The sequence below is a fragment of the Budorcas taxicolor genome, chromosome 15, assembly GCF_023091745.1.
Source record: "Budorcas taxicolor isolate Tak-1 chromosome 15, Takin1.1, whole genome shotgun sequence".
Lineage (NCBI taxonomy): Eukaryota > Metazoa > Chordata > Mammalia > Artiodactyla > Bovidae > Budorcas > Budorcas taxicolor.
This window is the reverse complement of record NC_068924.1, coordinates 60,926,568-60,949,931: the sequence shown is the minus strand read 5'-3', so window position 1 is coordinate 60,949,931 and position 23,364 is coordinate 60,926,568. Positions and strand designations below refer to the sequence as shown.

The following is a 23,364-nucleotide window of genomic DNA, read 5'->3' as shown; positions in this document are numbered from 1 at the left end:
CTCCAGGCTCCTCTGTCTGTGGGATTTTTAAGGCAAGAATACTGGAGTGGTCTGCCGTTGCCTGCTCCAGGGGATCTTCCCGACCCAGGTATCGAACTCCTGGGTCTCCTGCATTGTCAGGCAGATTCTTTACCCAGTGAGCCATCTTTTATCTCAAATATAGCCTTATTTCTAGTCAACAGACTTAAGACACAGTCACTGTCCTTAAAGAGATTACAAGCTCATAGCAGATGTAAGAGACACAGTAATTCTCTCATTTGCACAAAAATACCCGATTTTTTACCAGGAGAAGTGAAGACAAGAAGGACACAATATTAATAATAATAGCTAGTGTTTAATGAGAACTTACTAAATCTGTGAGCTGTTAGTGTCTTACATTTTATACTATTATATGACACTTATGATTTAATTCTCAGTCAGCCTATGAAGTAGGTACCAGTGTTGTGAACATAACATTATTGTGGGAACTGGAGTAAAGAGAAGTTAAGTAACTTGCCTAAGATAACCCAGCTAGTGGGGGGCAGAGCTGGGATTTGATTCTAGGCCCATTGAAACTGGGTCACACTAGGCTGAAACTCAGTGGTTGGGCTGGGAGACAGCACTGTGGTGACCTGGAATAAGCACTGTAATATAATTTCCCAGGTACTGCGGCCTGAAAACCGGCTTGCTGACGTCCCCCATGGTGGGCTTCATGGTGACCAATCAGTGCACCTTCCACACACCGGTCAGCTTTCCTCAGATCCCAGCGGCTGCGCTGGCCGTGGAGAAAGTGGGTCGCTCCAGCGTGCACTACCGCCTTGCCCTGTTCCCCCCTAAGCCCACCAAGGAGACGCCTTCCATCAGCCACTGGGACCTCAGCGATGGCTTCTTCTTCGGCCACCCCAAGCTGGCTCACTTTGCCTCTTTGGCCTGCACCACAGGGTCTTCAGTCCATGTCTTTGTCAATCCAGCCACCAGCAAGCCGGTGGGCCTTCCCGAAGACTTCCGGAGGGGCCTCCTGAGGCTGATGAGCCCAGCTCCAGGGTGAACGTCTGTATGGGAGTCACGCCTGCCAGAAAATAAAGTGTAGACAATCCTCTTAACAGTTTCTTCTGTTTAATTGAACTACATTTGATTTATTTATGCTGTGTTGGATTCAGGTGTACAGCAGAATGATTCAGTTATATATATATAATATATATGTATGTATGTGCTTCATATTATCTTCCATTTATAGGTTATTACAAGATGTTGAATATAATTCCCTGTTCAGTTCAGTCAGTATAATTCCCTGTACTATACAGTAAATCTCGTTGCTTATCTTTTTGGGGCGTGGGGAGGGCTGTGCCACACAGCTTGTGGGAGGGATCTTAGGTCCCCAACCAGGGACTGAACCCAGGCCAGGTCAGGGCAGCCCAGAATCCTAACCGCTACACCACCAGGGGACATCCCATGTTGTCTATCTATTTAATGCTCAATAGTTTGTATCCGTTATTCCTATACTCCTAATTTATCCCTCTCTATTCCTTTTCTTCTTTTGTAACTAAAAATTTGTTTTCTCTGTCTGTGAGTCCGTTTCTATTGTGTATACGGATTCATTTGTATTATTTTTTAGACTCCACTTATAAGTGATATCACATAATATTTGTCTTTGTCTTGCTTTGCTAAGTATAATGTTCTCTATGTCCATCCTGTTGCTGCAAATGGCAATATTTCCTTCTCTAGATGATTTCTTTTTATTCCTTAGCATGTTTTTTTCCACCCCAAGGAGAGGATATTTTTTACCCTTTATGAGTGTCACCTTGCTTCACCAATCAAGCATCCCTGTGAATCAGGCCCGGGGCAAAGTGCTCCACACCCGGGGTCTCACTGAGCCCCCACACCACCTAGCCAGGCTGGTGCTGCTCTTCCCTCCTTTTTCAAAGAGGAAAACGAGGTTTGCAGGGTGCAAGTATCGATAACTGGCCTAAAGTCATTCAGCTAGTGAGTGGGGTTGTCTCTCAACTCAACTCACCTGGGCATGCTGGCTACAGGCATCTTTATCTCCAGCAGCATGGCCGCATACTTGCTGTGATTTAAAACCACTTATCTGATGAGAGTCTTTAAATGTCTTTAGCTTCTTGCAGTTAATATAACCACATGAGGTCTTTTTTTGGTAATATGTGAACTTTAAAAAAAGAAAAGAACAACTTTCTTTTTTGTATTTAAAACAACAAACACACCTTTAACCATTTTCTGATAAATTCATGACCTCCATCAGTCACTAATGGAATGTGCTGCAATCTAAAAATAAACCTTTGATGCTGAAATATGTAAGAACCCTGCTTTGATATAATAATGAAAATGCTTACCATTTCCTGCGCACTGGCCACACAAAGTGCTTTATGACCATTACCTTAATTCATCCTATTCTCTAACGTAGGATTTATTGTTGCCATTTTTCACATGAGAACATTGAGGTTTTAAAAAGAACAACTGGAGCTGGGGAAGGTGTTCTAGTCCAACCTCTGTCTCAGTCCTGAGATAGGGAAACACACAAGCTTAATCTGTCTGGGCCTCAGTTTCTTCCTCTGAAAATATAACCTTTCCTGAATGTTTTTGATTGTACTAAGACTCGACCTGCTTTTGAAATGAGTTTCAAATCGCCACCACATACAACTAGCTTTGGAATACCCTGACCATGATAAAAACAACATTAAAAGCTATTCCTTTGTCATTTAATTCATTCAATTTCACCTAGTGATAGATTGATTTTTAGGTTTTAAAATACTTCATACAAGAATTCTTAATCTCGGCAAGACCATTAAGCAGCAGCCTGGTTGGCAGGTGTTGATTTATCTGACCTCTGGCATTTGACCTCCTCAGGAAGGTCATCGGGGAAAACCCCCTTTTTGTGTGTCTCACTTCTCTGCTCTTGAGTTCTTGCGTGTGCATTGCTCACCTTGTCTGTTGGCTGTGGACACCTCAGTTCAGGAGGAGGAGGAAGAAGATCCCAGCCAGAGGAGGAACAGAGAGGGTCGGTAAATCCCAAAGCGGTCAGTGCAGGCTGCTCAGGATTTAGGGAGGTGTTGATTAAAACCCTGCTTTCATTGGCAAAGGTATTCTGATCTGGCCAATCAATCATATAGTCACCTAACTTATGAACTGTGTTATTTTGGATATTAATTCCCCTTAAAATTCCCTCACTTATAAAATGGAAAAAATCATACTATTACCACTGGTTACCCAGCAGTGCCAGTCACCAATGTTTTTAACACCCTGACCCCTCACGCAGAGCAATAGTAGGATTGCACTTCCTACTCCCCTGAAGTTAGATGTGGCCACATGACCTGTTTTGACCAATGAATGGGAGACATGTGCCCACATGACTTGTTTTGACCAATGAATGGGAGACATGGGTCACCTTCAGGAGTGGCCATGTTTGTTTGCCTGTGCTCCACTCCTCAGCGGACATGGGTGGCTATAGAGACGCCCTGCTGAAACCCACACCACAGCTGCCATGGACAATTGCTCAGAACCAAAGCCGAGTTTGAGAAAGGAAAAATTAATTGTCTGTTGCTGTAAACCACTGAGATGAAATGATTTTTACTGCAGCTTAACCCAACATATCCTCTTTATTACAAGTACCAACCTCAGAGGGCTGTTGTGAGGGTTCAACGGTTAGTGTATGTAAGTCCTGGGCACGGTGCCTGGTACAGGTATTATTAGTATTTACGTAGGAGAAAAGAAATACTGTGTGCTCCCACTACACGAATATCTCCAAGGTAGGAAAGTAACCAATCCTCACATTCATTTTCTTTCATGAGTCTCTGTGGGAAATTGGGCACTATTTTATAGGATAAGAATCAGAGAGGTACTTAAAGCACACGGGATGATGGAATGCATTATACCTAGGGTGTTTCCCCAGTCCCGGACCCTGCAAATGACCATATTTGAGAGTGCAGATGGATACTTGGAAATGGCTCCAAGTTCATGTAAATCTCATGAGTTTGAGTGCTGATGACACAGTCTTTCCACTGCTCAAAATTGTAATGCTTCAACATGATCCAAAGTGTTAGATGTTATGGTACTCATTGGTTTTTTGGTGGGAAATGCTAGCGCTATGAACTTGCTTTAAGAATACAGAAAGAATTTTTTTAAAAATACAGAAAGAGCCAAATTTTAGTTGCATGTAGTTGGAGGAAGCTGACTTTTACTGTAAAGGTGGCCAAATAAATCTAGAAAGACTTTAAAATGCAGTCAGCCATTCACCACTCTGCAAGATGTTTTTGCTGAGCTACTAACAAGTGGCCATGCATGTATCTGTTGTTTGCTGGGCACTTCTGAGCAGTTATGGCTCCTGCATTTGCTAATAAGGAACAAGTACAGTAATCCGAGCGGGTGAAGAAAGCCTTCAGGTGTGCAGATTTTCTAACTACATCTTTGTTACACTCGAATTCATTCGAAAATCTACAGTAAGAGACAAGAGATACAAAATACATGTTCATGTTTTGCTTGGACAGATTTTGGCTCCTAGCAATTAATGCTTTCAGTCACATTAAGCATATAGATAATGCTTTGTGACATAACAGTATTTCCCATTACAGATCAATTTTGTAGCATTTGTTCATAATCAGACTTGAAATGTTACCTAGAAACAAAATATGTTTTCCTTGAAACAGTCAGACCCTATTAGAAATCTAAGGCTTTACAAATCACCATGTTAACAGCTATGTCCCCTAGCTAAGGTTTTCTTTCCTTAAATAGTGTTAAATTCAGCCCCAGAAGCACTAGTCTCTTTGAGGGTTCTCGTCTATGTGCACTGACTTGAAAGGGAAAAACTTAGTGTTCAAAATATATTTAACATCTGACTGTGTATAACTTAATAAACCAGCCGGTATTCCCTTTTGGGGGAAAAATAATGTTAGCACCTTTTAAAAGTGTTATGCTTATAATTAGGTTACACTATATTATTTTCTCATATTTTTAAAGACAGGTTCTCATTGCTTAAAAAAAAGTGTCAGCCTATTTCTAGGTAAGTGAGTTATTCTCATTTCCTGACCACATAATCATATACTGCGAGTGAGCAAAGAAATAAAGGGGACATATGTCAGATTCAGAGATTTGGAGCAGTAAAATTTAGTATTAAACAACAGAGATTTTGGAGCAAGGAATACTTGGATTTGCATTCTGGTCCTGCCATTTGATCACTCTGGAATCTTGGCAAATTACTTTTCATTCAGCAAACTTTAGCTATTTAAAAAAAAATTTTTATAGAATCCTGCTGCCTCCCCCCCCCAGCCCCCGACCCCAGAAGTATTCTCTTTCATTAAAGGTAACAGTCTCTCATTCATTCAGCAAATAATTACAGAGTATTTATTGTAGGCTAGGCTTTACTGCTCTACTGTTCTAGATCCTGGGAACCAGCAGTTAGTTAAACAAATCAGAGTGTTGTCATAGAGCTTGTGTTCTAGCTCAAGGAAGATGGGACAGTTTACAAACAAGATGTCAGGCAGTTTAGTTGGTTGATAGGTGCCCCCCGCAAAACATATGTCTCCCTCCTAACTCCTGGAACCTGTGAATATGAGCTTACTTGGGAGAATGGCCTTTGGCAGATATAATTAAGGATCTAGAGATCAGATCACCCTGGATTATCTAGGTGGGCCCTAAAGCCAATTTCAAGTGTCCTTGTAAGAGACACACAAAAGAGAGACACACTCAGAGAGAGGGAAAAAAGGCCGTAAGACGGATGCAGGGTGGAGTGAAGCAGCCACAGCAAGCACACCTGGAACTACCAGAAGCAGGAAGAAGCAAGAAAGATTGTAGGATTCTCCCCTAAAGCATTCAGGAGCACAGTCCTGGTGAGAATGCAATGGTCTGATGACATCACTGGCTCAACAGACATGAGTTTGAGCAAACTCCAGGTGACAGTGGACAGGGAAGCCTGGTGTACTGCAGCCCATAGGTTGCCAGTTCTGCCAACGACTTGATTTCAGACTCCAGCCTGCACTGTTAGTTTCTGTTGTTGAACCGTACTCTTCTATGGTAATTTATATAGCAGTCCCAGGAAACAAATATAAATGGCAATATATCCATACCAAACAGAAAATAAAATGGAGAAATGTGGACTCAAATGTTGTCATTGTTTAGTTGCTAAGTTGTATCCAACTCTTTTGCGACACCATGGACTGTAGCCAGGGGTTGCTGGTTCGTCTGTCCATGGATTCTCCGAATACTGAAGTGGGCTGCCATGCCTTCCTCCAGGGGATCTTTCTGACCCAGGGATCGAACCTGCAGCTCCTATATTGGCAGGCAGACTCTATACCACTGAGCCATCAGGGAAGCCTGAGGGACTACTACAAATAATGGAGTCAGGAAGGTCCCCTTTGAGGAATCGTGAGTTACCCCAGGATGTGTGCAGTGGGGGTTCCCAACGGGAAAGGACAGCAAGTGCAAAGGGCCCAACTTGGAAATGAATTTGGTGTGTTTGAGGACCAGAAAGTCAGTGAGGCTGCTGTGGGAGGTGAAACCGAGTGATACTGATGAGGTGGGAAAGGACCAGATGCTACAGGGCCTGGTAGCCTTGGGAGTCCCTTGGATACCAAGGAGATTGAACCAGTTAATCCTAAAGAAAACCAACCCTGAATATTCATTGGAAGGACTGATGCTAAAGCTGAAGCACCAATACTTTGGCCACCTGATGCAAAGAGGCGACTCACTGTAAAAGACCCTGATGCTAGAAAGGCAGAAGGGGACAACAGAGGATGAGATGGTTGCATGGCATCACCAGTACAATGGACATGAACTTGGGCAAACTCTGGGAGATAGTGAAGGACAGGGAAGCCTGGCATGCTGCAGTTCATGGGGTGGTCAAGAGTCATCAGGCACGACTTGGTGACTGAACAACAAGCCTTTGCAAGAAGCCTAGATTTCCCTCCAGCTGAAACTTGTCTCTGAAAGGTCTTACAGTTAAGATGATCTGTAGTTTCTCTAATTATCATAGAGAAGTATATATTAAATAAGTAAATATGAGTATGTCCTGAACATTCTAGTAGTTGGATTTTTAAAATGCAGAACTTCTTTAACTTTACTCATGTCATCTCATCCCTCTGTTAAATTCTCTATCAGTAGAGAATAATGTCATAGATGGTACGTGTGAAGTCAAACACCACAGGACACAATAGAAAATCCTCAGAGGGATCCTTTATTCATTCACTTTCTACTTATAAGGTGGAATTTCAACCTGTAAAAGTTCTTTCTTCCAGTTTAGCCAGTGGCTTGGAACACTACTTTGTCAACTCCATGGTGTAAGTGGTCCCAGGGCAGGTTGGAAGGCTGTGGATTCTCCAGACTGGAAGAGATGGGTTCCAGAGCTCCACTAGGCAGGCTTCCCTAGGACCCCACTCTCTATTCCTGTCAGAGGTCAGCAAGGAAATGGACTGGATTTCTAGTCACTTTTTCAAAGATCAGATCTACTTCATTTACATGTCAAGAAGAATTTCTCAAGTTTAATAAAGTATTTACCATTTTCCTATAGTTCTTCAAATGCCTGACATTCATCTTTTCTCCCTACCTTTAAAATTCCTTTCTTTTTCACATTATCTTTCTTAATTGCTTCTTATTGTAAAAAAAAAAAGACAAAAAACAAAGATGGGTGGATCTGTTGTGCACATTAGCAGGTTCATACAGAAAAATGCACAGAGGTTTATATGCCATTTACAGTAACAGCTCAGAGTACATCAAGAAGGAAGAATTTGAATAATCAGCCTTGCTCTGAAAGAAGCCTGTGTAGGAAGAGATACCACTGAAGCTTAATCAGAGTTTTCCCTTACCAACTATTAACGGTGGCAAATGGAAAAAAATCTGCAGTTAAAATGCATAGCAGTCACTCCATATACTGCCCTCTCCCCACCTACCCAACTTCTGAATAATAGGGCTTTTCAAATTTCATTCTTCTTTAGTTCAAATTTCACGGAAAAAGCTAAAAAGTCATGTTTTAGTAATGTATCCCCATAGAGCATTGCAATTTACCAAGATTTTAATGTGCTTGAAGAGAAATGTTACTCAAAGAATAGTGGTGAGTATCTTCCAGCAAATATTGAGTAAAAAACAATTTTAACCCCAATCTGAGGTGATGATAAATTTGCTTTCTGTGGAGACATAACTGCTGTAAGTGAGAAAACTATAGCAACCATCCAGGACAATAAAAGAAAGGCTTTTATGCAGTCTGTCATGTTACGGTGAGTGTGCATCAGAGCTCATCGTGGTTTTTGGTGAGGTCTTCCCCATAATTGGTAGCTTGGCTTCCAACAAACATGTTCCAGTTGTCTAAGATCTCCTCTTTAGTGAGCTTTTCATCCTAGAGGAGAGAAGAAAGCGCTTTGTCACAGAAACCCTGAGTAAATACCTCAGCCTGACACTCACGTTATTTCACTGATCTGCAACATTTAAAATATTACAATTCATAATTAAGAAACTGCTGGGTACCTCTTTCATCTACCATCACTGCTCTGCAAAACCCTAAATGGAACAGCTTCCTGCTATAAACACTGTGCTGAAATATATCGGAAAAGTCCTCAAGGAATTCAGAAGCCAGAGTCTAGTTATGTCTACATGCCGTGCTGGCATTCCCAAAACAGGCCCTGAAGAATTCCACTTCCCTTTTATGGCCTGACTGCAGAACCTGACTGTCTCCCAAGAATTCGGAGCAGTGATCAAAATGGGAAGAGGCAGGACCTCTTTCCACATCTTATATTTGCATATTGACCAGTGGATGTTGGCATTGGAGCTGGCACAGGAAGCTGGCCTTCTTGTGATGGGATCCCTTCTGCCTCACATGCTGTAGATGTCTGCTGAAGGAGTGAATGGATTTATGAAAAGCTGGTCCTAGGGTGATGCAGGGCATACCTCTTAGATCCATGCCTGCCTACAGCCAACAAAGTGACTGGCTCTGTGATCCTAGGAGATGTCAGTGAACCCAAGTGCAACCCACAACAGGCTCTCTAGGAATAGGAACATCTGGCCTAATGAGCTCACTGCGGGTTATCACGATGTCCGCCAAGTTCACAGGTCTCAGATGTAGGGCAGGAATGAGAGAGGCCAATAAGGGCATGGCCGCACGGGCCAAGGCAAACATCAAAGAAGCAAATAGAACCAATCTTCTGTAAACTGTCTCCCTTCAAGGAACGGTTCCAGAGACTGCGAAATACCTTGTTTTTGTCTGACTCGTACACCAGGTGCCTGGCCTCGGCCTGCGCGTGGTCGTAGTCTTGGGGGAGGATCCAGTGACGAATCTCTTCTTTGTCCAGCTTCCCGTCCTTGTTCAGATCCCGGAATTCATTAAACTGCTCCCGTTCTGACAGCACCCAGTCTGGCTCAGGGCCACTCTCCTCGTGGGAAAACATATCAGCTAGAAGGGAAGGCTGTTCTTGGTTATGAAGACCAGTGGGAAGGTAAATCTAAGAAAACCTGACCTCCAGCAGTCAAGAGACCTGAGCAGATACCTAGGGGACAATCACCTCTTGGGCAAAGAATACAATGATTTATCCACTCTAAGGGCCAGTGAGTGGAAGAGAAAGAACTGTGCTTGGAAGCCAGAAGGTGAATTCTGACCTTTGACTTAGTCCAGTGCCTTGTCTAAAGTGGAGACAGTAATTTATTATTCAAAAGGTTATTATCAAGGTTAAGCCCTCTACAACCCAGGCTGGAACTATACAGGTGAAAACTAATAATAATGACCAATACCAGCACTTTCTATAGTCCAGATGCTGTACAGAATGCATACTTTTTACAATTTGAGTTTTCAGTATAATCCTATGAAGTAGGATTCCCACTTTATAGATGAGAACACTGAGGCACAGCCTTAACCCAAGGAGGACCCACAGCTAGCATAAGAATGTACTTGACTATACAGGAACACGAGCACTCTTGCTTCCAACCCATAGTCTTAACCACTGTGTTTATTACTGTTGCTGTTTATATCGTTTCCAGAGGGCTTTCACATATATTTTGCTTTACCCTTAAAGCAATTTTATAAGACAGATCAATAACCTTGTTTTACAAAATGGCAGGGAAAAGGAAAAAGGCAAAGCTTATCCACTGTTTACTAAGCTATTAGATTTTCTAGGAAAAGAAAGATACCTTGTGGGCAATTTCTCTTTGATGGAAACAGCTTGGAAATGTCAGGTGGTAGAGACAGTAGATAGTGAATGAAGGAAAAGAGAGGCGAGACCCTGGTTGGGTTCAGCTACAAGTAGACTCACACCATCCTGGAAAAATGGGTGCTGTGCCTTCCCGTTTTACAGATGAGGAGACTGAGGCTTATAGGCTTATATGGAGTGATTACATGACTCCCACAGGGTCACAGAGCTAGTAAGTGGAGAAGCCAGGACTCTTAATTCCAGCATTCTCCCCACTGTACCATGTCTTGTCCCTGCCTGTAGAGAAGGCTCCTCCCTAAAGGAAGTAGCTTGCTAGGCCAGGCACCTGGTCTCTGACAGCAAGTTGCTCAGAATTCGGTTTTCAAGAACAATGCCCCCATCAGCCTCTCTGCCAGTGTCCGGTGCAAAAAAAAATGTTTCTTTTAGGCAAAGTCACTCAAGAGTTTTGCCCCCTGCCATGCACCTTTTCAATGCGGATCAGGAAGAGAGTGAAGGAGAGCACACACTTGAAATCAGAAGAGCTGCACCATCTTAATCACCCTGCCTTTCCTTCAAGTCGAATTCTCTCACCACTGGGTGTGCGGGGCTCACACGCGTGTGCACCAGGCGTGAGACAGGCTGCACTGTGCACTCTGGCGACAGGGCTGTCAGCACCGATTGTTCTACAGAGGGAATGCCACCGAGATGGCTTCAGTTACTGAGGCGAGAGCTGCCGTTACGACAGACAGGAGAACAGCGTTTGCTGCTTCAGACCAAATGTAATTCCAAATGGCTGTTAGAAACTCTGCTCTTCTTTACAGTAGGTACTTGTTCTTGTGTTTGGGAGGGCACAGTTAAGCACGAACTGGAGACTGATGGCAACGTGGGTGCTGCTTTTATTCAAGGTAACTGACTGCCTCTATTAAATATCTGCACAAAAGTTATATCCATCCCACCCCTCAAACGATTTTCCAGCTTTTACTTTACTGACACTTGGGAAGAGAAGAGCTATCCTGAAAAGGTGGCCTGCAGCTGGGGCATGTGCCAAACCTCCCAAGCAGCAACTGCTGAGGATCAGATGAAAATATCTGTGCCGCCTCCTTCAGTCCCTCAGGCTGGAAGGGCTCCTGGGAAGGGCTCTAACCAGGAGCAGTGGCTTCTGACCTGGGGGCTTAACTGGAGCCTCCTTTGACCAGGGCTCGGTCACCTGCAAACACAGTTCTGGATGTTGCTCAAGTGGAACCGTTCAGGACAAAAAGCTGGGAACAGTACTCCCAATGAAAGACCAAAAGCCAGAGGCATAAAACAGCTGTATGTGGGGAGACTATGCATTCGGTAAAAGGTTTACCTAAGAAGGAATGCCTTTCTGCAGACAGCTTGGGCCTGTAAACACTTCTGCTGACCACAGCTCTCTCTGTCTGCTCCATTTCTAGGCCCCGCTGGCGAACAGTCTGCTGTAGAGTCTGTCCCCTGAGACTGTCCGTGCTAGCCCGCCTTCCCAGCTCTGGGATCGCTAGTCCCGTCTCGCAAAGGGAGAAACTCCACAGTGTGATGAAGAGCGCCTCTCAGAGCCGTGGGGTCAATGGCTGGCCTGGGCTCTACTCCACCAGGAATGCCTCCCTGAAGCACTGTATTGCCTGCAATGCAGTGCATTGACCCTGCACCCCGAGGACTGGTGTGACAAGTCCTTCTCACTGGGAAGTCACAGGAGTGACACCAACAGACTTGCAGCTGCTGCTAAAGGAGATGTCTGAGGAAAAGTAGCCAGACAGGTGGGGGAGGCCTGGTGCCCAGTTGGGACAGAGGAGCAAGACTCCAGGCCAGCACTCACCAATATACTCATCCTGATCCACAAAGCCGTCCCCATTCTTGTCGATGTCCTCCAGAGTTTCCTAGGAAGCAAAGGGGGAAGAGATGCAAGATAGCTCCGTGCTCTCAGTAAATCTAACTACTGTCCTCCTTTGTCTGGCTTTTATGGCTTGAGGACTTCTGGCTCGTCTCCTGACCTCCCTGGGCATTAGTGTGTGATCTGTAAAAAGCAGGTAATGGCTTCTGTCCCTCCTCCCCCGGCCTATCATTTTAAAAGCAGAACACTCTTTGCAAGTGAAAATGTACCTATAAGCCCAGATGTTCTCATTATGAAGCCCTGCCAGGCTAACCACCTCCACTCTCCTGCCTAATCGTCTCTGTGTACTGTGAGGAATCCAGCTTGAAAACCACTGGACTAAAATGATCACCAAGATAGATTCCATTGCTAACTGGACCATGAATACCGAGGTGATGGCAGGAAAATATGGAACTGTGAACAATTGGAAAATAAAAGTATATCTGACTTGAATACATTTGGGTGGCCAATAAGTAACAGCGTACAGAAAATCCCAAATGAACTTTTTGGCCACCCAATATTATTTTGTATATTTAGTACATTTGGCCTCTAAACTAGGGTTTTTGTTTTGCTAGGGTAAGTTAATTAAATGAGTCTACTGTCCACTGTCACAGAAACTCAAAGGCATCCTGAAGAAAACAGCCAACCTGAGAACTGAGTCAATCCAGAAGCACATAATCCACTTCCCCATCTTCACTGTCTTCTGGCAAATTAGCCATCACTAAGTGGACGTTGGGTGTTAAAGGAATGATTCTTAGAGCCATTGCCCAGTCCTCAGGGTCACTGTGGTCATAAGGATGAAGCATCCATAAGCGAACCCATCCAAGACTGGAAAACGGAAACAGTCCAGGGCTGGTTGTTTCCCAGCAGCAAAACAATTGGAACTGCCTCAGGATGCCTGCCCTGGAAACGGGATCGGGATTTGCTTTAATGTCAAGGAAAATGAAGACACTTGGGACCCGACAAGACACTATGGAAAGCAAATACACTCCAAGGGGAGCACCCTTTCTAGACATGGTCTGACCTTACGTTTCCATGTGATTTAACAGTCCAGTGCATTCCATTTCTGAGTCTTATTCTAGTTCCCTCAAAGCTGGCAAATGAGGCAAGCTAGTTGCTCACTAAACCCATCTGCTCTTTCTGGGCACACATCCAAACTGTCAGTGTAGGAGCCCATGGCAAATGTAGGAGCTCATGGAATGTAAAAGGAAGGGAGGTGTCATTTCCTGGCCAGCACAGGAACTACCGTGCCTTTTTCTCAGTCCTTCTCTTCTTCTGTCTATCAGATGAATACAGGGGATTGGACAGGATGACCTCAAAGCCACAGGACGGTGGAGGACAAGATGGAGATGGCCTGGGGGCCTGCCAGCACTTGAGAACCGCCCAAAAGATCCACTGATGGGGACCATCTGCCCTGGACTCGGTATAAGCAAGAACTAATTTTCAGTTATTGTGTTGAATAGCTGGGATTGGGGGCTACTTGTTACAGCAGCTCCCCTCCCCTGACTCATCTCCTGAGTACACAGGCATTCCAGTGTATTCCACTTCAGAGTCCCTGTCCAGTTCCCCTTGGGCTGAAGAACATTCTCACTTTGCAAGAAAGGATAAGGTTTTGGTGCTGCTTTCGATTTGGTCTTTTCCCAGTCCAGGCTCTTTGGATATCTTACCAAAACCACAATTTCCTTCATGTGCTCAAACTCCTCAGGATGCAGAAAGGCGGTGAACTCCTCCCGGGTGGCTGTCTGGTCACTATCGAGGTCTGCAGCCTTGAACCTTCTCTCGTCCCGTGGCAGCATCTTTTTAAAGGTGTGATGATCTGAGGTATCCTGAAACTCTGTGGGGTTTCCTGCAGGATGTGCGCAGAAACATGAATACTACCAAGGAAAGAGTTCCCCTCCAGATCATGCCCCGTGGTATTTAATATGAAGGGCAGAAGGTCCTGATGTGTCAAGTTTCTGATACATTTTATTTCAGAATGCCTCCAGTGTCTGTCCCTCCAGGCCACCCTACAGTCCAGGCCCTAAAGGCTTGTTAGGGGCATCAGAGCCAGTGGTGGAAAACATAGGCTAGAGACCATATTAATATCCTACTTCACTTTGTAGTACCCTACTTTGATCATATTCTTTGACACAGAACATACAAAGGCTCCCTCATACCTGGGACATCTGTTCTAAGTTCCTGCAAATCTTTCAAGACCTCTCTTAATCTAGCTGGGAGGGTGTGTCTTTGGTTCTCCTCAGGCTTGTCCTGTTACATATGGCCTCTACTAGGCAGCCATCTAACATGTCTGCACCCCATGCTGGGCATACACCCCCCTCCATCATTCCTCCCGAACAAGCATGTCTTATGTCCAAACCTTGCCCACTGCTGAAGGCATCATTGCACCTTTGTCCCTCCAGCTGACCCACCTTCCCAACTTGTCTCCATCTCTCCAGATACAAATCCATTCTTTAAGGCCCAGTTCCTAAACCACCCTCCACCAGGAAGCCTTCTGAGACTGTTCTAATGTACCCAGTCCTTGCTATCTGAAATTCAGCACACATGCTTCCTCTCTGCTTTCTTCTCTGGACATGCCTCTGAGATCGTAAGCTCAGGCTGGAGAGCAGCTTATTTTTTAGTAGACCCTCACCCCTTCCACCTACAAGTTCTCTCAAAGAAAGCAGCCCATTGTGTTGTTAGTAAGCAAAACAGGATGTTACACTGTTCCACTTAACCAGGTTCTACTTAGCAGACTGTGACATCTCCCTGAAGTGGGTAGATATGATGAGAGAGTAATTTCCCACAAGAAGCTTGTTACTTGGGCCCCAGCCGTGTAATCGCTCCTGCAGCACCTCTTACCTAGGTAGTAACCATAGGTGGCTTGCTTGTATTCTTCCCAGGAAATTTTATCGTCTTTGTCCCGATCATAATCCTTCCAGACTTTGGCGACATTATCATAGATGTACCTTTTCTGCACCCGTTTGATCCAGGTTTTCAGCTCCTCAGTGGTGACAAAGCCGTCTCCATCACTGTCGATTCGATCAACAATTTTCCTGTAGTTAAAAAAAAACCAACCACCACCCATGAGGCTTTGTGTGATCCTGATTCAGAAAGAGATCAAACACCTGCAGAATCTAAAATGCTTAAGTGCTAAAATAAAATCAATGACCCGGTGATGCTTGAAAGGACCTTAAAGTTTAAGTTTTCCAAGAATGATATGTCTCTCTCCACCCACCCAGTGCCAACACCAGACACTAGTGGATCAGGCCATTCTGTCCTCATAGACCTTGATGTGACCTCAGAATCCTTTACAACACAGTGCTCTGCAGATAGACACTACCAAGTGAGTGAGCTGATTTGTAAGATGAAACCTAGCAGTTTTCCCTGATGTAGTTTAACTCCCTCATTTTTAAAGTAATGAGGGAATAATTGGTACCACTGGAGTCAGAGCCCATGTCCTCTGGCTCTAAACCCAATTCCAAGATGGAAGAGTCTAGCTTTCTAACTAACCCAACAAAAAATAAGTGAGATTTTTATTTTCCTTTATCTCACCACTTTGGATTCAAAGACTTGAAACTTAAAGCAGGAGGAGACCAGATCTCGGACAAAGCAAAAAATGTCAGGGATGAAAGGGCCTTGACATCGTGGAACCTAATCAAGAAACCCGAGCAGCTGCAGGAACCTCAACCTCCTGCTCTTAGGGTGAAGGCAAATATGTACACTGGCATATCCTGCTTCACAGCTGGCCTGGGTTCCAGAAATTCCCCACTGGACTTCACTAGGGCACTGCATACCCCTGTGCAGAGCAAATGTCAAGCTGGGAACCTCAACAGTGTCCATCTCTTAGGCCAGAGGGCCCACGCTGGGGATGCCAGCCCTGAGAGGAACTTCAAAAACTCCTGAAAGCTACTTCCAGTGTTTAAGAAAGTTTTACCATAGTAGTTCATTTACCTGAAGAGAGGTCATACAGGCTAATTAGTTACTCTTTGATCAGAAATGGAAATGAGTTCATTAGTACTTAAGTCTCCATCCCCTACCTGAACCTGGGTAGCCCAAGTTCTTCTTTCTCAGGAACTTGTCCCTTCCTTGCAATTTTGACAGGTCTCAAGACTAAAAGACTAAACCTCAAGTATCTTGCTTCCAGGAAATGACAGCCAAACACAGCAGAATTCTTTCAATACTATCAAGTGTTTAGCTTACCTACTATGTGCCAGGCACTGCTCCAGTCCTGGCAGTGGTGACATGCCCATCAGTTATCCAAAGCCAACTGAGAAGCAGACTCTCAAACCAGCAAAGACCAAATGACATCAGACAGTATACAACCTGCTTTTTGGAAAGGACAGCATCCAACGTATGCCAAAGAAACATCCAGGACATAGCTCAGCCTGACACATAGTAGGAGCTCAATAAATATTTGCTGGAAGCATAAATCGTTCTAACTTCTCTCTTTAAAAATCTCAAAGATGAGCTATGGGAAAAGGTAGCTATAATGTAGATAAACCAAATGCTACAATCAGAACAAACGATCCTAGTCCTGAGTGATCTCGGGCATATAACTTGAGTCTCTGTTTCTCTATCTGTAAACTGGACACCTATTTCACAAGGAATGTTGGGAAGGTTAGAGGAGACGGTGTGCACCTTTCCTCACTAAGGACGATAATCCCAAACACAGGTGGATGGAGAACTCAACAAACAGGTAACAGAAGTAAGCAAAGCAGGATGTCCCAGATGGTCCAGTGACTAAGACTCTGATGAGCTTCCAAAGTAGGGACCCTCAGTTTGATCCCTGATGAGGGAACTAAGATCCCGCAGGCCACAACAAAGACCCAGTGCAGCCAAATAAAGGGATTGCCCACCAGCTGCCAAACAAGACTGCCCAGCTCTGCTCCAGACAATGACCTCCACATGGAATAACAGGCGATGGGTATCAACAGAAACCAAAAATCGGGGTCTGTATGTGAAGTCACTCCGATGCTAAATGGTGGCAAGTAATGTATATTTTTTTCTAAGACTGTGCACCACATTTGCAACTGCCCGAAGCCTATGGGTCCCTACTTCTTTTTGTCTTTGGGGGCCTTAGATCTGCCACGTTTTCAGAATCTATGCGCAGACGGTGGTGACGAAGCTGCCTGGATCTAGCCACGCTCCCCCGCCCTGCAGCCCAGACTTGGAGCTGTGGACAGAAAGATGGCTTCTCACACTCAGCCCATCCCATATCGCGCCCACCCTTCATTTCCAACCTTCCAACCCGCGCCCCACCCGCCCCAGCCCAGATTTACTTTGTAGGTGAGCAGTGTGTCTACTGTCCCTGCAGTGGCTCAGGCCAGAGACCAGATGCCACTCTAGATTGCTCCCTCCTCTCCCCGCCCCCGCCATGCTGAGCCAAGAGCAAGCACTGCCAATTCCACCTCCAACATGGCTCAGGGTTCGCCCTCTCCCACTGTGCCTGATTCAGGCACTCACGGCCACCCCTGCCCCGGCCTCCCCTTCTGTGCCTCGGTTACGTTCTCTGCCCTGCTGCCAGTCCAACTTTCCTAATGCATGTTGGGATAATAACATTTCTACCGTGTACAGGATAATGTCTAATCTCCACCTCACAAAGGTCCCTCTGTCCTGCCTTGGCCTCCTTGCCACTGCCACCTCCCACTCCTCCTGCCCTGTCCCTTTACTGTCCCAACACCCGGAATCCAAAGGAACAAATTTTAAAACTGTCTGCAAGCAGGCTACTCTCTTCAGGAATGCCTTCCCCTGTTCGTAAGCCTGGTGACCTCTGAGTCATGCCACAAGCCCTGGTCAGGTGACATCCCAACCTCCCCATCCCCCACCTCCAGCCCCCGTCTCCAACCTGAAGCTTTAGGGGGCAATTATGCGTAGCATCTGCTCCAACCTCTCTTCTCTGCATATGATTATAAGTACTTTATGGCCTAAAGCATAAGGTTTTATCTTTGTAGTTGTCAGGTATCTAACACCCTGCTGAGCACACAGCAGTCTTTCAGATTTTTTTTTCATTAGTAAATGAATGCAGCAAAAGTCTTCATCCAAGGGTCAAATGCATCACCACTAGGCTTACTTGTCCTGCTCTCACCACTAGGCTTACTAGTCCTGATGAAGGCATTAACCTGGAAGCTTTAGGACGTTAAACTAGAATTTCCCTACTCCAGTTCCTCTCCTCCTCCTCACTGGTGACAAATGGCTGCCACCCAGGGCCCCTGAATAAATCAGCCTCCAAGTGCCTCAAAGCAATACAATGGACTGAACTCATCAATGGCCCCCATTGTTAAGGCTCAAACTAGAAGAGAAAGTACTTCTCTGCAGAATAAAACGTAATTGTTAGGAGGTGACTTTGAAGTTCAAAGATCCTTTCTATCAGCGCAGGCAGATGGTGCACCTACACAATAGGTGTAATTTAGCCTCACAGTCTGTCCAATCACACTGGCCTTTGGTGGCCCCATCCGCACAGGGACGGCTGTGTTCTTTTTCCTTGTAGCAGGGCAGAAAGACCCTCCACCCCTGGGAAGCAGATTCCTGGAGGCCTGGTGCCCAGTAGGCAGGGCTCTTGGGACCCTCCCCAGCCAGGTCTCCATCTGGGCTCAGGCTGGATGTAGACTCCTCTGTGGAAGGGTTTCCAGAGAACCTCTGACGGCGCCCAAGTGTCTCTCCAGGGCCTGTGCAGCGGGTGCACTGAGATGTACCCACGTTTCGTTGCCCAGGCTTGGTTCCTGACTCAACTGCCTTCAAGGGTGAAATTCACAACCTGCCACCGCACCACCCTCCAGCCTTTTGCCCTCGGCTGCCAACAGAAGATGCTGGAGACAGAAACCAGAAGGGACCAGTTTCCATTCCCACCCCTCCATCCCTATCTCCTAATGCCCCTCCCTTCTTGACAGCAGGATTCTTATACTCCCTTCTTCAGATATGGGGGCGACTGAGCAGAAGACAAGAACACCTCAGTCCCAGCCCTGGGACACGGTCCAGGAATCAAGCCCTCCGCCTGCCCCTTCCTCTTTGATCCATTAACGATCATCCTTGAGACCTTAGCAGTGTCTCCTGCCTCCCGTCTTGGAATGGGAGAAGAGAGAAACCAGGAGGGTGGGGGAAGAACTCCTATCACTAAAAGGCCACCGTGGACAAATTCTTCTTTTGTACGCTCCCTCCCCTCCCTTCTGATGCAACCCGGGGGAGGGGGCGGGCCCTGGCCGTCCTGGCTCCGGAGACCGCTGCCACGTTCTCGCCTCCCCGCGGGAAGCCACCCCGGCCCGGGGCGGCGATCTCCATGCAAGGTTCCGGCGCCCGCGGGCAAACTTTGCTTCAGCCCCGCCGCCCGGCCCGCCCGGCCCACGCCCTCGGGTCCCGGCGCCTGATTTCGCTTTCGCTTTGCGGCCGGTGGCCAGCGCGGCTCGGGCCCGAGGGGCCCCGCCGGCACCTGCGGCGTCCCCGAGCGCGGCCTCACCCCAGCCTCTCCTTGCTCTCCTCCGAGGTGAGCTGGTCGAAGGTCTTGGAGTCCTCCTTGCCCAGGAAGGCCTCGTGGTCGTACTGGAAGCTCTGGTTGTCCTCGGCCGGCCGCTCGCCCAGGTCCGAGTCGGGCCGCACCACGCGCTCCTTGCGCACGGTGGGCTTGGCCCGCAGCGCCGGAGGCGCCAGCAGCAGCGCCAGCAGCAGCCCCAGGGCCAGCCCCAGGTGGCGACCGCGGCCGCCGCGCGCCATCGTCCGGAGGAGAGCGCGGCCCGCGGGAAGGCTCCGAGCGAGCGACGAGCGGCGGCTCGGGAACGGGGGCTTAGAGCGCGCGCGGCGGCGGCGGGGCTGGGGCCAGGGCCGGCGCCGGGAGGGAGGGGACGGGCCGGCCCCTCGGCCAGCGCCCGCCCCGTGCCAGAGCGGAGGGGCGCGCCCCGGGCGGCGGGCAGGGGAGCGCCGGACGGCCCCTTCACGCGCCCATTGGCCGCCGGGCTGCGGGGGGAGGCCGGAGCCGCGGAGCCACGTCGCCCGCCCGGGTGGTGGGCGCGGGGCTCGGGTTTCGCCTCGGCCCCTCCCCGCGATCTCGTCGCGAGGGGCGGGCCCAGGCGGACTGGGCCGGAGACTGGAGGGCTCCTAAGAAGACCGGGAAGTTCTTTGTCCAGCAACAGATGTTCGGGGTAAAACTCCCTCTCTCTTTTTCCAGTTCCGGAGAACTGAGAGCAGGGAGGCGCTGCCCCCCGCCCCCGCCCCAACTTCCAACTCAGCTCTAGACCCCGCCTCAAGATGTGCTCTTAAAACAAACTCAACCCCACTTACCCAAACTTGGGGTTCCCTGGTGGCTCAGATGGTAAAGAATCCTCCTGCAATGCAGGAGACCTGGGTTCAATCCCTGGGTTGGGAAGATCCCCTAGAGAAGGGAATGGCAACCCACTCCAGTATTATGGCCTGGAGAATTCCAAGGACTGTATAGTCCATGGGGTGGCAGAGTCAGACAGGACTGAGCGACTTTCACTCTCCTAACCAAACTTGGGAGTCTGGTTGCAAATTCAAGAGACTGGAAGGAGACCCCGGTGGGCAAGGTCTTCTGGAAACCAGGGTCGCAAACCTGGTGCAGGAGGAGGGCCAGACAGATGACTTCAACATGGTGTAGGACCATCTATCTTGAGCAGCCCTGTGCACTCCCGCTACCAGCGGAAGTGCAGGCCCCAAGCAGATCTCAAAAGAATCAGGATCTTGGATGTCCCCCTTTCATTTCTAAAGGATGGCAACTCACTTTTCAACAGTACCGCTTGTCTTGAACAAATCTTATCTGTATCTTTTCATCACTATGTGTAGTGATGAAAACGTTCTGTATCTGGGCTGCCCAATAGGGAGTGGCTAGTGGTGACTCAGTAAAGAATCCGCCTGCAATGCGGGAGACCTGGATTCGATCCCTGGGTTAAGAAGTTCCCCTAGAGAAGGGACCGGCTATCCACTCCAGTGTTGCTACCTGGAGAATCCCATGGACAGAGGAGCCTGGCAGGCTACAGTCCATGGGGTCGCAAAGAGTTGGACACCACTGAGCGACTTTCAGTTACTTCCTTTGGTGAACACACCAGACCCGTAGCTAATGTAACTGAGGCATTGATAGTTGAACTTAAATTGAAATTTAAATAGTCACACGTGGCTAGTGACTATCATACTGGACAGTTCAGGTAGACCAATAATTCTTCGTGTGTCACAGCCTTTTGAAACTCATTGGAAACTGTGGACCTTCTTGCAAAAAAATGTACCTAGAGCTGCTGGCTTGAATGTTTGATTGAAGTGACAGAGGATGCATGGCTCTTTGGAAGCCCCACTTGTGTGCCTCAGGTTAAGAATCCCTAGGAAACTAAACTTACTTGTGGTTGAAGAGGACCCCCACCTCCCATTCTCACCTCCCACTGCCTGGGACAGCTGTACTCCCAGAGCTTTTCCACCACCTTGCTCTGTCCCCCATCCCTGATTCTCTAGAGTCCACTGGGCTGTGTTTCTCTTACAATAAGGATGTCAGGACATTACCAACAACAGTATAGATCCAAGTACCCATCTTTTGAAGGCTTCTTTCAATCGGTTAGTGAATAATGATTGTGTGCCCTCCATGACCTAAGCCCTGGACTGGCTGCTGACGATACAAAAGGGGAACATGACAGTCATGGTTTCTGTAGAGCTGTAGTGTATGTGAACAAATATTCATTTACCCACTTACTCATTCATTCAATATACTGAGCAGTCAGGCCTAGGTTGGGTACTGATTTACTGAGTAGCCACAGATTGCAAATCAGCATGACAAGTTAGGAAGGTAGGTACTCAGTATCATGGACTATCGTGGAGGGGATGGATTAGGGAAGGCCTTCTGGAAGAAGGGACATTTAAACAGAGACAGAAGGTGAGAGGGATAAGCCAGACAGTAGGGGTCTGAATATATGAGAGGATAAGGTCTTGTGTGAATTGACAGCAGCAGAACTTGAGGAGATGTCCCTGTGATCCTGTACCTCCCATCAGCTGGAAGAGAGCCCTGGCAGTGGGACATAATCTTTGGTGCCTCACCCCACCAGCACTGCCTTTGCCTGAGACAGAAAGTGCTGTGCTTGAGTAGTGAGTCCCCCACTGCCTGTCCAGAGGTTAGGATTTCAAACAATAGAGAAGCATTACTTTGGGTTTGTAAGAGCTCCCAATGAAAAGGCATGGCCCCTGAGGCAGGTAACTTAGTACCTTCTGTGCTCCTGGGACAGGCAAGATGAGATTTGTTGAGTCGGGGGGGGGGGGGGGGGGGGGCGGTTGGGGGGTGGAGGTGGGCCAAGAGGAGGAGTGGGAGGAAGCACAGGAAAAAGATCAGAGCTAAAGAAAGAGAAGGATAGTTCAGTTGAGTTCAGTCGCTCAGTCTTGTCCGACTCTGCAACACCATGAACTGCAGCACGCCAGGCCTCCTTGTCCATCACCAACTCCCGGAGTTTACTCAAATTCATGTCAATTGAGTTGGTGATGCCATCCAACCACCTCATCCTCTGTCATCCGCTTCTCTTCCGGCCTTCAGTCTTTCCCAGCATTAGGATCGTTTCAAATGAGTCAGTTCTTCGCATCAGGTGGCCAAAGTATTGGAGTTTCAGCTTCAACATCAGTCCTTCCAATGAATATTCAGGGCTGATCTCCTTTAGAATGGACTGCTTGGATCTCCTTGCTGTCCAAGGGACTCTTAAGAGTCTTCTCCAACACCACAGTAAGGAAGGAGGAAAGGAGAAAGTGGGTGGAGACTGGAGACTGTCTTTACTTAATTGCAGCATTGCCAGCGGCAGGCCCTGACCCCAGGGATTGAGAATTGCACATCCTTTGCCCCCATTCTAGTTGGTTTCCTGCCAGACGCTAGTAGTTTCCAACAGTTAGATTGTTCCAGAGGTAGTCTTGGCTCCCATGGGAATCACAAGAGAATTCCAGCACTGCTGTGCAAGGGGAAGTTTACATCATTTCCCCTGAGCTTCCCTACATTCTCTCTCTGTTTGGTATCTATTTATTATGTATTTATTTGGTTGCATAGGGTCTTAGTTGCATCATGGGGTATTTTTTGCTCCAGTGCACAGACTCTTTAGTTGTGACATATTGGTTTGGTAGTTGGGGCACACAGGCTTAGTTACTTCACAGCTTGTGGGATCTTAGTTCCTCGACCAGGGATTGAACCCACGGTTGCCTGCATTGCAAGACAGATTCTTAACTACTGGACCACCAGGGAAGTCCCCTACATTCTCTTCTTTTATATTTTCATCCTTCTACTATCCTACGAGGGTTAAGTCCTCCCAACCAGAGAGTCAGGAGTAAGTGATGATATTAAATAGTCAAGATATTTCACTGTGTGATTGCTTTCTTTCATCTTAAAAATTGCCTTCTATTTCTTCCTATGTGCACATATTGGCTAAGTGTGCTGTCATTTTTAATCTT

General features: G+C 47.1%; 2 protein-coding genes across 2 annotated transcripts in view; one reads left to right on the top strand and one right to left on the bottom strand.

Annotated features, from left to right (window-relative positions):
• The window catches only part of LOC128059930 (uncharacterized), a 199,941-nt gene extending 198,914 nt beyond the window's left edge, over nt 1–1,027 (top strand). The window contains exon 4 of the mRNA XM_052652177.1: nt 643–1,027. Within this exon, the coding sequence (XP_052508137.1) occupies nt 643–1,027 (385 nt within the window). The remainder of the gene's footprint in view (nt 1–642) is intronic.
• Nucleotides 1,028–7,147: 6,120 nt separating this feature from the next.
• Nucleotides 7,148–19,665, bottom strand: RCN1 (reticulocalbin 1). Its single transcript, XM_052652665.1, has 6 exons — nt 19,412–19,665; nt 14,821–15,014; nt 13,650–13,828; nt 11,929–11,989; nt 9,168–9,367; nt 7,148–8,317 (listed from the first exon to the last, which is right to left on the bottom strand). Exons 1-6 carry the CDS (start codon nt 19,663–19,665, stop codon nt 8,210–8,212), a joined length of 996 nt encoding a protein of 331 aa, XP_052508625.1. The 3' UTR covers nt 7,148–8,209.
• Between the last annotated feature and the right edge of the window lie 3,699 nt (nt 19,666–23,364).

Excerpts from the sequence above, each read along its gene's own strand:
- RCN1 (XM_052652665.1), bottom strand. The coding sequence starts at position 19,665 with ATGGCGCGCGGCGGCCGCGGTCGCCACCTGGGGCTGGCCCTGGGGCTG. Across the intron at positions 11,990-13,649 it reads TGAAGGAAATTGTGGTTTTG|GAAACTCTGGAGGACATCGA; the intron begins GTAAGATATCCA and ends TTTGCTTCCTAG. Across the intron at positions 8,318-9,167 it reads ACGAGTCAGACAAAAACAAG|GATGAAAAGCTCACTAAAGA; the intron begins GTATTTCGCAGT and ends TCTCTCCTCTAG.